This window comes from Balaenoptera musculus, chromosome 10 (genome assembly GCF_009873245.2).
Source record: "Balaenoptera musculus isolate JJ_BM4_2016_0621 chromosome 10, mBalMus1.pri.v3, whole genome shotgun sequence".
Taxonomy (NCBI): Eukaryota; Metazoa; Chordata; class Mammalia; order Artiodactyla; family Balaenopteridae; genus Balaenoptera; species Balaenoptera musculus.
The window spans coordinates 32115653-32131492 of record NC_045794.1 but is presented as its reverse complement, the minus strand read 5'-3'; the positions used below and the strand labels follow the sequence as shown (position 1 = coordinate 32131492).

General features: G+C 37.2%; 1 protein-coding gene across 1 annotated transcript in view; it reads right to left on the bottom strand.

Moving 5' to 3' along the window:
* PDZRN4 (PDZ domain containing ring finger 4) overlaps positions 1–14087 on the bottom strand; it is a 364341-nt gene extending 350254 nt beyond the window's left edge. The window contains exons 1-3 of the mRNA XM_036866314.1: positions 13446–14087; positions 11024–11110; positions 9029–9136 (exon numbers count right to left, since the gene is read on the bottom strand). Of these exons, the coding sequence (XP_036722209.1) occupies positions 9029–9136; positions 11024–11110; positions 13446–14087 (837 nt within the window). The remainder of the gene's footprint in view (positions 1–9028; positions 9137–11023; positions 11111–13445) is intronic.
* Between the last annotated feature and the right edge of the window lie 1753 nt (positions 14088–15840).

The following is a 15840-nucleotide window of genomic DNA, read 5'->3' as shown; positions in this document are numbered from 1 at the left end:
AAGTTAAAATTGAGAAGACTCAAATATATAAAGTCAGAAATGAAAGAGGTGACATTACAACTGATACCACAGAAAAACAAAGTATTATAAGGGACTACTATGAACAATTATATACCAACAAACTGGATAACCTAGAAGTCATGGATAAATCCCTAGAAATACAACCATCCAAGACTGAATCACAAAGAAATGGAGCATCTGAACAGACCGATTACCAGTAAGGAGATTAAATCAGTAATCAAAAACCTCCCAACAAACAAAAGTCCAGGACCAGGTTGCTTCACTGGTGAATTCTAACCAACGTTCAAAGGAAAATTAATACTAATTTTTCTCAAACTCTTCCAAAAAACAGAAGTGGAGGGAACACTTCTAAACTCATTTCATGAGGACAACATTGTCCTGATACTAAAACCAGACAAAGACACCAAAAGAAAGAAAAATTATAGGCTAATATCCCTGATAAACACAGATCTAAAAATCCTCAACAAAATATTTGCAAACTGAATTCAACAATACATTAAAAGGATCATACACCATAATCAAGTGGGACTTAATTCCAGAGGTGCAAGGATGATTCAGTATCCACAAGTCAATCAATGTGATAAACCACTTTAACAAAATGAAGGATAAAAGCATATGATCAGCTCAGTAAATGCAGAAAAAGCATTTGACAAAATGTAACATTCATTTATGATAAAAGCTCTCAAGCAAGTAGGTACAGAGGGAACCTACCTCAACATAATAAATATTACATATGACAATTCCACAGCTAATGGCATATTCAATGGTAAAAAGAAGAAAGCTTTTCTTCTAAGATCAGGAACAAGACAAGGATGCCCACTCTCACCACTTGTACAACATAGTATTGGAAGATTTAATCAGACAGCAATCAGACAGAAAATTAAATAAAAAGCATGCAAGTTGGAAAGGAAAATGTAAACTCTCACTATATTCAGATGACATAATTTTATACAGTGATCTTTTGGTATCCATGTGGAATTGGTTCTAGGATCCAGCCCTCACCAAAATCTGTGAATGCTCAAGTCCCATATATAAAATGGCATGGTATTTTCATGTAAACTATGTACATTCTCCAATATAATTTAAATCATCTCTAGATTACTTACAATACCTAGTACAATGTAAATGCTATGTAAATAATTCTAAGTATGATGTAAATGCTATGTAAATAGTTGTGGGTACATGACAAATTTAAGTTTTGCTTTTTGGAACTTTCCTTTTTTTTTTTTTTTTTTTTTAATTTGCAATCCACGGTTGAATCTGCAGATACAGAACTGGTGTATACAGACAGTCAATTGTATATAGAAAATTCTAAAGACACCACCAAAAATTGTTAGAACTAATAAATAAATTCAGTAAAGTTGCAGGATATAAAATCAATACACAGAAATCAGTTGCATTTCTACACAGTATTAATGAACTATCTGAAAGACAAATGAAGAAAACAATCCTGTTTACAATTGCATCAAAAAGAATAAAATACCTAGGAATAAATTTAACTGAACAAGTGAAAGGCCTGTACACTGAAAACTATAAGCCATTGAGGAAAGAAATTGAAGAACACAAATAAATGGAAAGGTATTCTGTGCTCATGGATTGGGAGAATTACTGTTGTTAAAATGTCCATACTATCCAAAGCAATCTACAGATTCAAATGGCATTTTTCAGAGAAAAAGAAAAATCAATCCTAAAATTTGTATGGAATCACAAAAGACCTCAAATAGCCAAAGTAATCTTAAGTGATCTTAACCTTTGCTTGAGCAAAGGTGAAGACATCACACTCTCTGATTAAAAACTCTATTACAAAGCTATAGTAATCAAAACAGTACGGTACTGATATTAAAAAACAGTCACATTGATTAACAGAACAGAAAGCCCAGAAATAAACTCATGCATATATAATCAATTACTATACAACAAAGGAGCCAAGAATATACAATGGGAAAAGGACAGTCTCTTCAGTAAATTGTTCTGGGAAAACTGGACAGCCACATGCAAAAGAATAAAATTGGACCACTATCTTACACTATACACAAAGATTAATGCAAAATGGATTAAAGACTTGAATGTAAAATCTTAAACCATAAAACTCCAAGAAGAAAACATAGGCAATATGGTTCTTGATGCTGGTCTTGGCAACAAATTTTTTGGGATTTGACACTAAAAGCAAAGGGAACAAAAGAGAAAATAAACAAGTGGGAATACATCAAACTAAAAAGCTTCTGCACAGCAAAGGAGAAAAAGCAAAAAGGCAACATACTGAATGGGAGAAAATATTTGCAAATCATATACTTGATAAGGGGTTAACATCCAAAACATATATAGAATGCCTACAACTCAGCTAAAAATCAAACAATCTGATTAAAATATGGGCAGAGGCAGTAAACACATTTTTTTTTTACAAAGAAGACATACAGATAGCCAACAAGTACATGAAAAGATGCTCAACATCACTAAACAACAGGGAAATGTAAATCAAAACCACAATGAGATATCACCTCACATCTGTTAGAATAACTATTATCAAAAAGATAGAGATAACAAATGTTGGCCAAAATGTAGAGGAAAGTGAACCCTTGTGCACTATTGATGGGAATGTAAATGGTGCAGTCACTATGAAAATCATTATGAAGGTTCCTCAAAAAATTAAAAATACAACTACCATATGATCCAACAATTCCACTTCTGGGTATTTATCCAAAGAAAATAAAAACACTAATTCAAAAAGATGTATGCACCCCCATGTTTACTGTAGCATTATGTACAATGGCCAAGATATATAAACAACCTATATGTCCATGGATATATGAATGGATAAAGAAACTGTGAGATATATATATATATATCAGCTAAGTGAAATAAGTCAGACAGAGAAAAACAGATACAATAGGATCTAACTGATATGCAGAATCTGAAAAAAAAAAGCCTCATAGATACAGAGAACAGATTGTTCAGTGGTTCTCAAAGCTGGGGGTGAGGGGTAGAGGAAATGGGTGAAGGGAGTCTAAAGGTACAAACTTCCAGTTATAAAATAAATACATCATGGGGATGTAATGTACAGCATGGTGACTATAGTTAATAATACTGTGTTGCACATTCGAAAGCTGCTAAGAGAGTAGATCTTATAACTTCTCATCACAGGAAAAAATTCTATAACTGTATGGTGACGATATCAACTAGACTTACTGTGGTGATCATTTTACAATATATACAAAATATCAAATCACTGTGTTATATACCTGAAACTAATATAATGTTGTATGTCAATTATACCTAATAAAAATCACCTAAATAAAAATAAATGTTATAAGTGCTCTGTTGAGGATTTTTGTAGCAGGAAACAAAAGGGGAAATGGGAGCCACAGTTAGACCTTCTGACAGGGACATCACATGCAGTTATGTAGTGTGTAAACTGCATAGTCATATGTGGTGACCCTGTTTACTTTCTCAGAAGCTTAGTACTCAAAAAAAAAGAAATCAAAGTTCATCTCTTATAAATTTAAAACAGATATATCAGTGCATAACACACTAAATCTCAAGGTTTTAAAGACCTTTCCAGCCTTTCTTTTGTAAGCTAAAATAAAACTACATTTTAAACAAAACTGTATTTATCAATAATGGAAACTCAGTGGAGTGGCAAAATACTATGAATAACTGGATAGAAAATTTGAGGGACTAGCTATTGTTACCCTCATAGTTATAGGCACAAACCTGGGAATAAGAAAAATTGAGAAACCTTCGTGAGATAACCCAGTTCAAATTCAAGGCCGAGACCCAAGTTCAAGGCCTGCACCTCCTCCTGAAACCACAATGCTATGTTACATCCACAGATTCTACTCTTTTATTAGCCCCTTATCATGATGTCTCAAAATGAAATGAAGTACTTGTAGGAGAACAGGAAAACTAGAATAAATCCATAACGTCATTCCACTCAGACAAGATGGTGATGTCCATTTACGTTCATAACAATTGAAAGAGTAGTTTCACATAAATGCCTACCTTGCCTTGTATAGACAGAAAACAGGACCTCTACACCACAGGCTACTTGAGAGCAGAGAATGAGTCTTATTTCCACAACACAGGGTATGCCAGCTGACACACATAGGCAGTTAGTAAAATACTTGTTGAATGACTGAATTAAATCATAAGTGTAATGTTTTCTCCCACAGCCCTTTCTGCATCTGAGGTCCATATGAGTGTGTGAAATGTACAACTTAAAACTTTCTACATTTACTCATTCAAACTGTGGTGCCTATGGAAATGGGAATGACTGAAAGCTGGAGAGAGTGATCTGAATTCTCCAAAAAAGAAAAATACAACTCCCCTTCCTCTCCCTGCATTGTCTATCTGCTTTGGAGAGCAAACTACTTGCATAAGCTGAATGAGACACATCAGGCTCTGATAGCGGGTTCCAAGAATCTGCCCTGTGCCAGGCACTATGTGCACACAATAAGTATGAATGGCATAGAAACTGAGGCACAGCTGGCTTATTCAAGGCCACACATTTTAAAAGGCAGGACAGGAATTCCAGCCAGATCTCCTTGATTTCAGAATTCATGCTCTTATTGCACCTCAGTACTTTTCAAGATACATTAAATTATACAATTTATATAATGATAATCATGTATTACAAATGTAATCATGATTACAAAACTCATTACAATGTACTTCTTTACTTGCATTAACAGGATTGCTTTATTTCTTTCCTAATTCTTTCAGACAATCAGTCAATGTTATTTGAACAGTTAAAATACACTTTAAAGATGTGTGAGGATGATAATATTTTATTGACAAATTCAGTGATATGTTTGAATTAAATAACAATTTGTCAAAAATTCTAATTGCCCACCAGATTACAAGTGACCTACAAAACTTGTAAATGCTTCTAATGCATAAACATATCAGCATGGCTGCTTTATGAAGTGGTAAATTACACTGTGCCATCAGGCACATACAGGGGTGCCACATTGAAGAACTGATTCAAAAGCATTCCTGAATGTTTAGCTCTGATCTGCATTTAACTTTCCTGTGTTAATAGCTACAACAAAACTATGCAGAGTCTTGGGCAAATAAACATGATAACCACCAAAGATTTTCACTTTAGTGGAGGAGAAAGTAGTGACAGAGAATGCAGAATGTCTACCATTACAGAACTAAAATAAATTGTAGTTGGCAGTCTGGAATAGTTAAGACGGTCTTGTAGAGACATTTGTAAAGTTCTTTCTGCTAGTACTAAACTCAGCACTTTCTAGAAAGTGCTACATTGACATTATTCCATGTGGGAATTGTTTCTAAAGTAAATGGAAATGTCTTGTGTGTTGCATTTCATAATGAATTTCAAACTAAATGAATAGAAGAGGTTTTAATATATACACTAAAGAAAACTCTGCTTTCTGCTCCAAACTGTTCTTCTCAAAGACTTCACAGCACTCCACCCCGACTCCCTGGTCTCCAGAAGCTGAAAGAAGGACGGACTTTCCTGTCACAGTCACAGGGCATTGGTAGGAACTCGGGAAGGGGGTTGGGGGAGGGAGAAGAAAATGTGAACAAAGAGCCATGAATGACTATCCCCCCCTCTATTCACTTTCTCACTTAGGGGTTATAGTTGTGTAGCCCACTATCAGCATCACAGAAATAATAATAGAGGAATAGTTGCTGATGGCAGCAGTGAACTTTGACTCTCAACTCCCTCCCACGTACCCCTCAGGCATCGTAACATGATGATAAGGATTGTAATGGTATTGCCTGCATAGAATTGTGCCAAAGCCTCTGATAGTATCAAGGATCTTCTGTGGTCCTTTGAGCCTTGAAAGGGTGAAAAACAGCTTGTAAAAGATGCTTTTATTCAGATGTACACTCTGGTGAATTCCTGGTCTATGTGAACTTCTGTGATGTTTCAAAATGTCTTTAACAACATCTTCTGTCTTTTCAGTCTCCGGTGATACTTTGACACCTAATGTAACTGAAATAATCACAACTGATGTCTTTTCTGAATCTACACATGTAAATATTTTAACAAATGTGGACGTGTAAACATCTAGAAACTGGTAAACATGACTGCTCATGGAGACTGGCTCCAAAAATAAATTTGCCTTGTATTATGTGAAAAATATGACATGGCTTTACCTCATGACTATGATTTTTTTCTTTTATAATTCTTGAATTCAGCTTCAGTAGAATGTGCAATACTAAAAAGCAATACTTTTGGAGTTTTTGTCTTCTGTCAAATTTTAACAAAATTGTTATAGCTAATATTTTTATTAGGATTAGTAAAATTTCTTTAAGTATTAGTAGAACCAAACTTTTAACATATCTATTTCCTCCTTCAAATGAATGATTTACAAAAATTTATTTTATAAATTTATTTCATAAACCTGTTGTAATGAGTGCTTTAAGCAATTAACTACACAAAATATTTTTAGTATATCTTGACTTAAGTAAAAAATAAATTATCAAACAGTTTCTATTTTTTATTTAAGTTACATATCACTGAATTCAAGGCATTTAGTAATGTGTCAGACTGTGGGAGTTAAGTCATATGGGTAGTTCATAATATAGGAACTATTTGTGTACTTTATTCTAGAAACAAATTTATTTGTTGCACTAGTTTTAAATCAGCATGGCCATTTGAAATTCAAAAATTGAAAAAAAAAAAACAAAACAGTCCATCAAATTAGTTCACTAAACAAATCACTGAGAACAAAAAAACGGAAAAGAAATTCCTCTAATATAAAATCTGTTTTTCTGTCTCTGCACATTTTAAATTAATCAATATATTTCTTATTAGTTTCCCATTATTATAAACTCTATAAAGTTGACTGGTACCATAATGGCAGATGAACTAAAATAATTGACAAGAATCAAATATTTCTTACTTTAATTGGTACATAGGGATATCTTACACATATATATGCATAAGAACAAGCATGCTTATTTATATATGTATATGAAATAAGGTCACACAAATATCTATCACTTTAAAAAAGTTGATGGCATCACTGAGCAACTAAATATGAGAGATTTATTTCTAATAATCTTCCCTGCAAAATATTTCATGCTGTTTACCAGACAACATTCCAGAAATATGTATACCACCTAACTCATTTCTTAACTGCAAATGTGGTCACATGAATCCATTACAGAACTATAATAAAAATATGCATAATACCAATTTACCCTGGCATAAAGGATGCATTGATAAATCTCTATCATAGAGGCAAGTTTCAAGCTCTTGTCATTAGCAGCTAATATATGCACATCAAGGTGAAATAATAATACTGCAGCTGGTTATAAATTATAATTTAGATTTCCATGATTGATCTCTTTTCTCTTTATCTTATATTATTTAAATAAGGTTATTTTGACATATATTTGTAACAGTATTAGATATAAAGATGCACTTGATTAATCAACCATAGTTTTTATAAAAGTACATCTATACATTAAGAAAACCAGTAAATTTTTAACAAATATGCTATATCACAATATAAAAGACAAATTCTTCTTCCTCCTTTTCCATGCAACATTAATGAAGCATACATAACATTGTTACCTAGCTGGAATAAATTATTTTTAAATCCCCAGTATGTGTTTCTGTTATGAGTATATGTGAGTGTGTGTGCTAGCTGAATATACATATCCAGTTCCATCAGCCCTTCTAATAGTAGCATATGTAGGCATTTGTTTTCCATTTAACTGGAAAAACCAAAATGCTAGCAATAAGGCAGAAAGTAAAAAGAACAATTTTTTGTTTAAGTTATCTTGTCCTTTATATCATACTGCACAAACATGAGTAGAAACAGAAAAATTCTAACTTTAGAAACTGTAGCATGTAAATGCTTCCACCAGGCAAATTGTCACGACAAACTGGACAGCATCAGTGAAAGCAGCTCCATACTTTCTTGGCTACAAAACTGGAAAGAGAAAACCTTGATACAAGAGACCTCTTCAGTTAAAAACCACAGTTTTTCAGCCAAAGGCGACTCCTCTCTCTTCCCCAAAGTGTCTAATCAGCTAATTTCCAAATGTTATGAGTCAACAACAAACTATAGGCTCTTCTCTACTCTTTACTCTCATCCTAGGTCAAATTATTTGAAATTCAACTTTTTTAATGCACAAATGATAAATGAACATCTAAAACTTTATTCAAAGTTTAATAAAGAAAAAGTCTCCATCCAGATAGTTTATATAGACATTCAGAAAGATAGTGCAAATGATTATATAACCTAGAAAAAACAGAATTTTTCCAAAAGAATAGTGGAGTCAAGTATACCTTCCCAATTTCTACTTATGCCTTTACTAATACATTGGAAGTAACTCCACTGACAAAACTAACCTAATTTTCAGTTACGCCAAATAATACTATCTCAACCAGTTAAAATTTCAAAAGAGCTGAGGTGGTAAATGGCAGTGACCCAAAATTCTATTATCACAGCTCAAGTTTCACTAACTTGTGAGTATTTACTTTGTCAACCCTAAATACAAACAATTCAGCCACAATGTACATTAGAGAAAATGAAGAGTTCCCACCAAGTTTTTGCAATAGCTGCTTCTTTTTTTTTCTTTCATGTAAAAGATACATGAACAAGATAACCATATTAAACTAAGAAATGGTAAAAAGAGAATGTATAAGTAATTCTACATATAACATATTAATTACAAGTTTAAAGATAGTAATATTTACTTGTCAAAATGTTCTTCAGCAGAGATTTATTATCCTTTTTTGAGATGTTATAACAAATCAATCCCTTAATAATCACACAATTATCTTTATAATTCATGGGGAGAGGCAATTTATTAAAATGGAGATATTCATTAACACATTTGGAAACTTTGGGTGATTCATTCTTCTATTCCAATATCTAATAATTAAAACAGGTTAGTTACACACTCTAGTTAGATACACACTCTAATAAGTACCACACCAAGGAAAAGCAATAAGTTTGGAAATTTTAAATGTCCAAATATTTCTTCCACAGATCCTATTTGTGCTTTATTATTGTCTTACCTCAATGATTTTGTCATGAATCTCCAAGCCATCTGCTCTATCAGCAGGTCCATTTTCCAAAATCTTTGAAACATAAATTCCTTCCATTGGTGTTTCTTCTTGATTATCCTTTAAAAAATAAAACCTTTAGCAGTAAGAAAGACGTAAACAAAATTTTAAGTTGGATAAAAAACAATTTAGTAAATGTAACATTGCCAAGCCTCTCTAAACATGCAATTCTCTTTCTTAGCTGGAGATTTGGTACTGAATTTTAACTTACTTAACACCAAATAGTCATTAATCAAGATGACAGCTTTAATGAATGAACATCTTTGACAAGATTATCTAGTTACCTCATGTTTTTCAGTATACATAAAAGCTATGGGGAAAGGGCATGAACAAGGTGATAACAATGGGCTTCTAAGTACTATTTATAAAACATCTCATGTATAAAGAGGTATAGCAATTAAAAAGGGCTATAAGTTAAAGAAAACAAAAAGCATATCCACCCTAACTCTATAATTGGTTTGAAATGTAGTCATAGTTCTGAAAATATAACTTAGCCTCACGATGTGACAGATTTGGAAATATAGCTCTGACTGTATCTATTCACAGGGGAGACTGGGAGCTTACTCAAGTGTAAAATCCCAAAAGATCAACTCCAAATTGTAGGAGAACCCATTCAAAGCTAATCTTTACACAGTTCCAGGTACAATGAGACTAATGATTAATTAAACCTCAAACGCATAGCCAATATCATACATATAGGACATTTTAGCAAGTCACAGAAAACCAATTACCCTGAAAAACTTATTTAGGGAAAATGTCCAACATTCTATAATAATACACTGTATAATTTTAAATGTCATTTCGCTTTATAGCAAGTTAAACAAAATTATTTCTCCTTAATCAACCTTCTTTAACATGAATTTTAAGAGGCTCTTAAAAGTGTCTAGTGTCATCTAAATGTCAAACACCCTACTAGCATTTATAAAAATATTCCTTAGGGGAAAAGAAAACAAAAACGATATGCTGAAAAGACTTTTATCTTTTCATAATAAATGGCAACTCTTCTAGAAACAGAATACAGCAGTCATTAGTTGCTAGGTTTTCGAAATGCTAAATACAAAGAGGAAATATGTCATTGCCATCCTGGCCTGAACACAGCATATGTCCAACAACGCTCAGACAGTTTCTGTGGCCAACATCTGCAATGCAGGATGCCAAACTTTCATGGCAGCTGATTGAAAAATGAAAGAACATGATTTTTTAAAAACTTCACCACCTTTCCTAGTTAGGATGAAAATTAAGTTGATGTACTATTTGAAGGATATGAAAGAACATTGCAACTACAGTATTTGGTATAAGTTTATTAACTCATGCATTTTGAAAACAATTGACATCAATGTAGAAAAAAATTATTCATTCAATTTAATAAAAAATTTGATTTGGGGAGCCAAAAATATATCAAATCAACTATCTTTTTTAGACAAGGTATTACCTATGTAATTGTGAAAACAATTATCCCTCATTTCAACTTATTTTAACTCTTCATTCATTAACTCAAGATATTTTATAAACTGTCTGGCCTGTGTTAGCATCTGAAAACTGACCAATTTGACATAATAAACAAGAGGTACAAGCAAGCAATACACCTGTCTAAGATTATCAAGTAGAAATTGCCTATATGTGTTACTGTGAAATAGGTTTATTTAAGAAATTTGCCAACAGGGCTGTGTGATGTAGGTAAAATGTGAAATGTACTCTTTTTTTTTTTTTTTTAAAGTAGCAAAGTTTGTTAGCTGTTGTTTTGTTTTATTTTTCTCAAAAAAATTCTCGGTTTGTTCTGGAATATTTATACTGGAACATTTGCATTTTGATGACAAGCACTATTTTAAAGATTAAACCTTCTTTTTTTTGTTTGTTTTTGTGTTTTTACTTAAAATCCACAAATGAAAGCTAAGTCTTCTATTATTTTAAGCAAAGAGTGAGTTATGCATTAACAGGGTGGGTTACCTGATTTGGTCGACCTCCTATAATATTGAATCCCAAAGTGTCATTTTCTCTTTCTAACACAATAGTGAATGGCTTATGTTCTCCATCCTAGAAGAAAAGGGATAAAATAACTGACTAGTTAAAAAATATTAAAGAAAAACAATGCTACAATAAAGGTGTTTTGTAACTGTAAATAAATTGATTTGAAAAAGAGAAAACCTTAAAATCTTAAAATTAAGGATGGCTGAATTTGGGAAGTTAATTTCTTCCTGAATTTACTTTGAAAGTATGTATTTGAAGGAACAAGCATGCATGTGAGAAAAATAACTATTTTCAAAAATACTAAATGGCTTTGCATGTTTATACATGCAGCTTTTATCCTAACTCAGCATCTGATTCTGACTCCACTGTAACTTAAACAGATTTCTGATTCAACGATGCAGGTATCCTTATTTTTTCCCTCCATTACAGATGAGTAAAATAAATTGTTAAAGAATCTAAAAATTATTTTATGTAATAATTTCACTTTGGAAAATCTTAAGGGATGTAAATAATAGTGAGCTATTTATAAATTTATTTCAACATTAATATTCACATTGCTACTGAAATACAGGATTTAGTAGGTTACAGTAATCGTAATTTTAAACGGTATTTTCATTTGGTTTTGCATAACTTCTGCAGAATTTTAAAAAGAGGATTTATGCTAACTAAATCAGTATGTACTGCTTTCCTGATGGCCAAATAACAGTTAAACAAACAGGAATTATATCTACAAACCTGCTTGTTAAAAAAGACCAATTTAAACATAAGATGAAATAGTGCAAGGCTATATGAATTTTATTCATGGTTATTCATATTATTGACTATCCTAGGAAATTACATATTTGGCAATTACTTCAGAATGATAAATTTCCATAAACATCATGACCACTGCTACCATCATCACCACCTTTTCCCAGGAACTTTTCCCAGGCAGTGTGCACAGCAGCCCCTGCTGGTAGTGGGAAAACATTTCTGAGCAGCTCGGAGAAGCCTTTTGGGAAGCAGCCTGCAGATCATGGCCAGTTTTGCCTCACTTCTCAGAACCACAGCTTGACTTCTTGACTTGTTGCATGGACTTCTCTGTCATATAATCTAGCCTTGCTCCTTTCCACCAACCATTGCTTCCCCAAGACCTTGAACCCTGAACTGGTATTACAGACCATATTTCTGTGCTTCTCTCTGGTCCTCCCATTTTGTAAATTTACCTGGATGTAAATATGAGAGAGAAAGAATCATAGAGAGCATCGAAACTTTTAATAAGCGTGTGCTTCCGTTTATCAGAGTAGAAACAGTTCAGCCCCTCACACTTCAATTATCCTTTTTAGGTTCAAGGCCAGAAGCTTCTAAATTCGGTGCCTGAGTTGGAGGCAACGCAAAGCAGTTCCAAATGGGCATCACCCTGGGTTGCTCCTCCCCAGGAGGTTGGGGAATGAAAACAGCTCCTTGAACGGAGTGTAAGTTCTGCTAAATCCCTGCTCACCATGGCAGCGGCCAACAATGTCAAACACTGTGCAGAAGCCCTTCAGAAGAAAAGGAACATCTTTATAAACAAGCCTCTTGTCACGAGCCGCTGCAAAGAGGCTTGTTTATTCGGTCAGAAAGCGGGCAGTCCAGGAGCACAGTTCAGGGCCAGCAGCCTCGACAAAGAAGGGAAACATCCCGGGAGTTCACACGGCTAGTCTGAGCGCAGATAGATGTGAGCTCTAACACTAGGTTCCCCAAGTCTCATACTCACCCACTCAAGTTCCACTAATAATGAAATCTGGAAGCACTTAAGGACTATTTAGGGAAGGTCAGGGTGATGAAAAGAACCCTGCAGGTCTAAGAAATCCCGTCTCTTAATTTCTTAACTCCAAGTTATCCTGGTTTCCCGTATCCCTGAGTCCCTGTGCTGAGTACAAAGTGGCTGATATGGGTGGTTTGGTAGGGAAACTAAGTCATGCAGAGCTAAAGGTGTGGGAATGACACGCCCCGGGGTGCTAGCCAGCGGGAGAGGGGAGGCAGGGTAGGAGAGGTCCTCGCTACCTGGCTTTCCTTCTCTAACTGGCTTCAGGCCGAGGCCGAAGGTACAAAAACTACGCAGAGAGGGTAGGCAGGAGAGTGAAAGATGGGAAGCAAGGGTCTGGGTGGGAAAAGGAGTTTTCCTAATTCCTCCTTCTCCGCCGAAAAGTTGGAATTTAATCTGTTTAACTCTTTTCCAATCCCAATATAAGAGGAAAGGGGACAATCCTTGTAAACCGCAATACTAATACACTCGAAGGATGATCAGGGCGGTGGATGCTTCTTCCTACCACATAAAGAAGGATGTCACCTTGCGAAGGAATTCTGAAGTGCCGGAAAGAACCGTTCCCCTTTCCACCCCGATTGACCCTTCCCCGGGTGCCAATCCCTCAGCGCTTACCCGGCCGCGGCCGCCGCCCGGGTCCCTGGCGAAGTTGCGGACGTGAGCCATGTACTGGGTGAACTTCTCCTGGTACCTGCGGGCCGTGAGCTGCACCTCCCCCTGCAGCGCCCAGAGCTGCGCCAGCAGCGCCTTCTCGCGCCGCCTCCAGGCCAGGACTTGAGGCCCTGGCGCCCGCCCGCTCCCGCCACGGACTCCCGGCGTCCCGCCGCGGCGGACCCCGGGCGCTGAGCCGCAGCCCCCCCGCGCGGACGCGTCCCCGCCGCCCCGGCCGCCCGGCCCGGAGACGCAGCCCCGGCGGCGGCGGCGGCGGCGGGCAGGGCCGAAGTCGCAGCGCTCGACGTGCGCCGCCAGCTCGCGCAGCCCGACAGAGTGGCCGCAGCCGCGGGCGCGGTAGTCGCACTGGGTGCGCAGCTTCTGGACGAGGCTGCGCAGAGGCAGCACCCGGTACAGATCGCCCGGCTCCAGGGGCTGGCACTGCAGCGGGCACCGGCGCCGCCGCGCCGCCCAGGGCAGCAGGCAGCGGGCGCAGAAGACGTGCCCGCACGGCGTGCACAGGGGCTCCTCCAGCACCTGGCCGCACAGCCTGCACTGGAAATCCGGGTCCACCGCTTCGGCGAAGCGCTCCAGGGCAAAGCCCATGGTAGGGATGGGGGAGAAGGGGGAGCGAAAGAGGAGTCCACTTTCTCCGAACCCCTTGTCCCCCCACGAACTACCCCAGGGACAGTGCACCCGCTGCGGTGGCTCGTCGGAGGGGAGGAGAAGGGTGAGGGGTTGTGATCTCAGAGTTTGTTTGGCTTGAAGTTTTCTGGCTCCGACTAGGTCCCCTGACTCTGCCGTATTGACACGAATAGACGCCACCTCCAGTGGTCTCCCTCCCCCCCAACCACCCTCCCCCCACCCCCACTCCCAATCTGCCCACTCCTTCGCTGCTCTGCAAATTATGTTCTTTCAAATTTTGTCTGCGGAGAGCTGAGGCCAGCTTACAGTGGTCCTTTGGAAAGCTGTGTGCCCGTTTGCCTGAACAGTGAAATTCAAGCAGTCCTTGGGCAGAGCTGGTAATGGGCACAGCGCGGGTGTTGAGAAACAGCACAACTCCACCAGAATGAAAGCTCCCTCCGGAAGGCAGGATTTTTGTTCGGTTTTTCGCTGAATCGTCATCGTCCCCGCACTCAGTCGTTCTTCAATAAACGTGTTTGAAATCGATGCACTTCTGTTCTTTCCAATCAACTATAAAATCATCAGCTAAGTGGCTGCGACCGAAGGAAATCACTGTGAGGTATCTCCAGAGCCAGGCTTCTCAAATCACGATCCAGAAATCGGGTGAGTGTAAGCGAGGCGGGATAATGACTGACAGCAAAGCCCGGGAAAAGGCCAGGTGCTCGCCTTAGGACACCACCCTCTTAGGGAGAACTTGAACCGCCCTTCAAGGTCTCCTATGGCGGGAGGACGCTGGGATTCTGTTACCTGGCAGTCTGGCTTCAGGTTCAATCGCCACACCATCCGTCTTCTACTTCCACAGGCATTTTACCACTGGGAATGGGAATGTGATCATTTGGGCACCTGGAAAGGAGAATTAAAGGAAAGGATGATGAAAGAAAGAAGTGAAATAATAGCAATAAAATAATGAACCGCTTCCCTCTATTTGTCTTGAATATACAATTTAGGTCAAACTGCCCCTCCCTCCAGTTTGACTCTTCAAAGTGTGTAGCAGCCAGGCCTTACAGAAAACATGCAGTAAGGGAACCCTCCAAGCCCTCCGGCCCCAGCTTCCTTCACCATCTTCTGAACCTTAGGAATGCAAAGCAACCCTATGGCCGGGCTTCACACCACTTATTGCCATTATCCTAAAGCTACTTCCACATAACTTAGGATGAGCTTCCTAAATTAGTCATTGATGATTTCTCATTGTTCCCAGAAAATCAAGTACTTTGGTGTAGTGCCAAAATGTATCAGTTGAAACACATGAAAGAGGCTCCAGACTTTTTTCTTTAAATCCCTGGCACTAACTGAAGAATTAGCAAACGCTAATAGTAGAGGCTAATAAGAATCTTCTGAGCCTTTTTTCTGTTTGAAAGAGGAGATTTCATTAGAGTAGTTATAGCAAGTGAGGATCCTGGGGTGGCTTGCCAAATATTTGATATGTTTTTAAACTTGCTTCAAAATAAAAAGCTATATTTCATATTTTATACATACAGATATATGATTAAGTAACGTTTGCCACAGTGCTCTACATTTCACCCTCCCCTTTGGCCAACTAAATAAACAATAAATTCCTGAATAAATAAGAAATCATTTAACAAGAACAGCATGTACATATACTTGGGAATTGGGTAAATCAGGAAAAGCAGAACCTTATTGAATTTATTCAAATAATTTGGGGCCAGAGGCATCT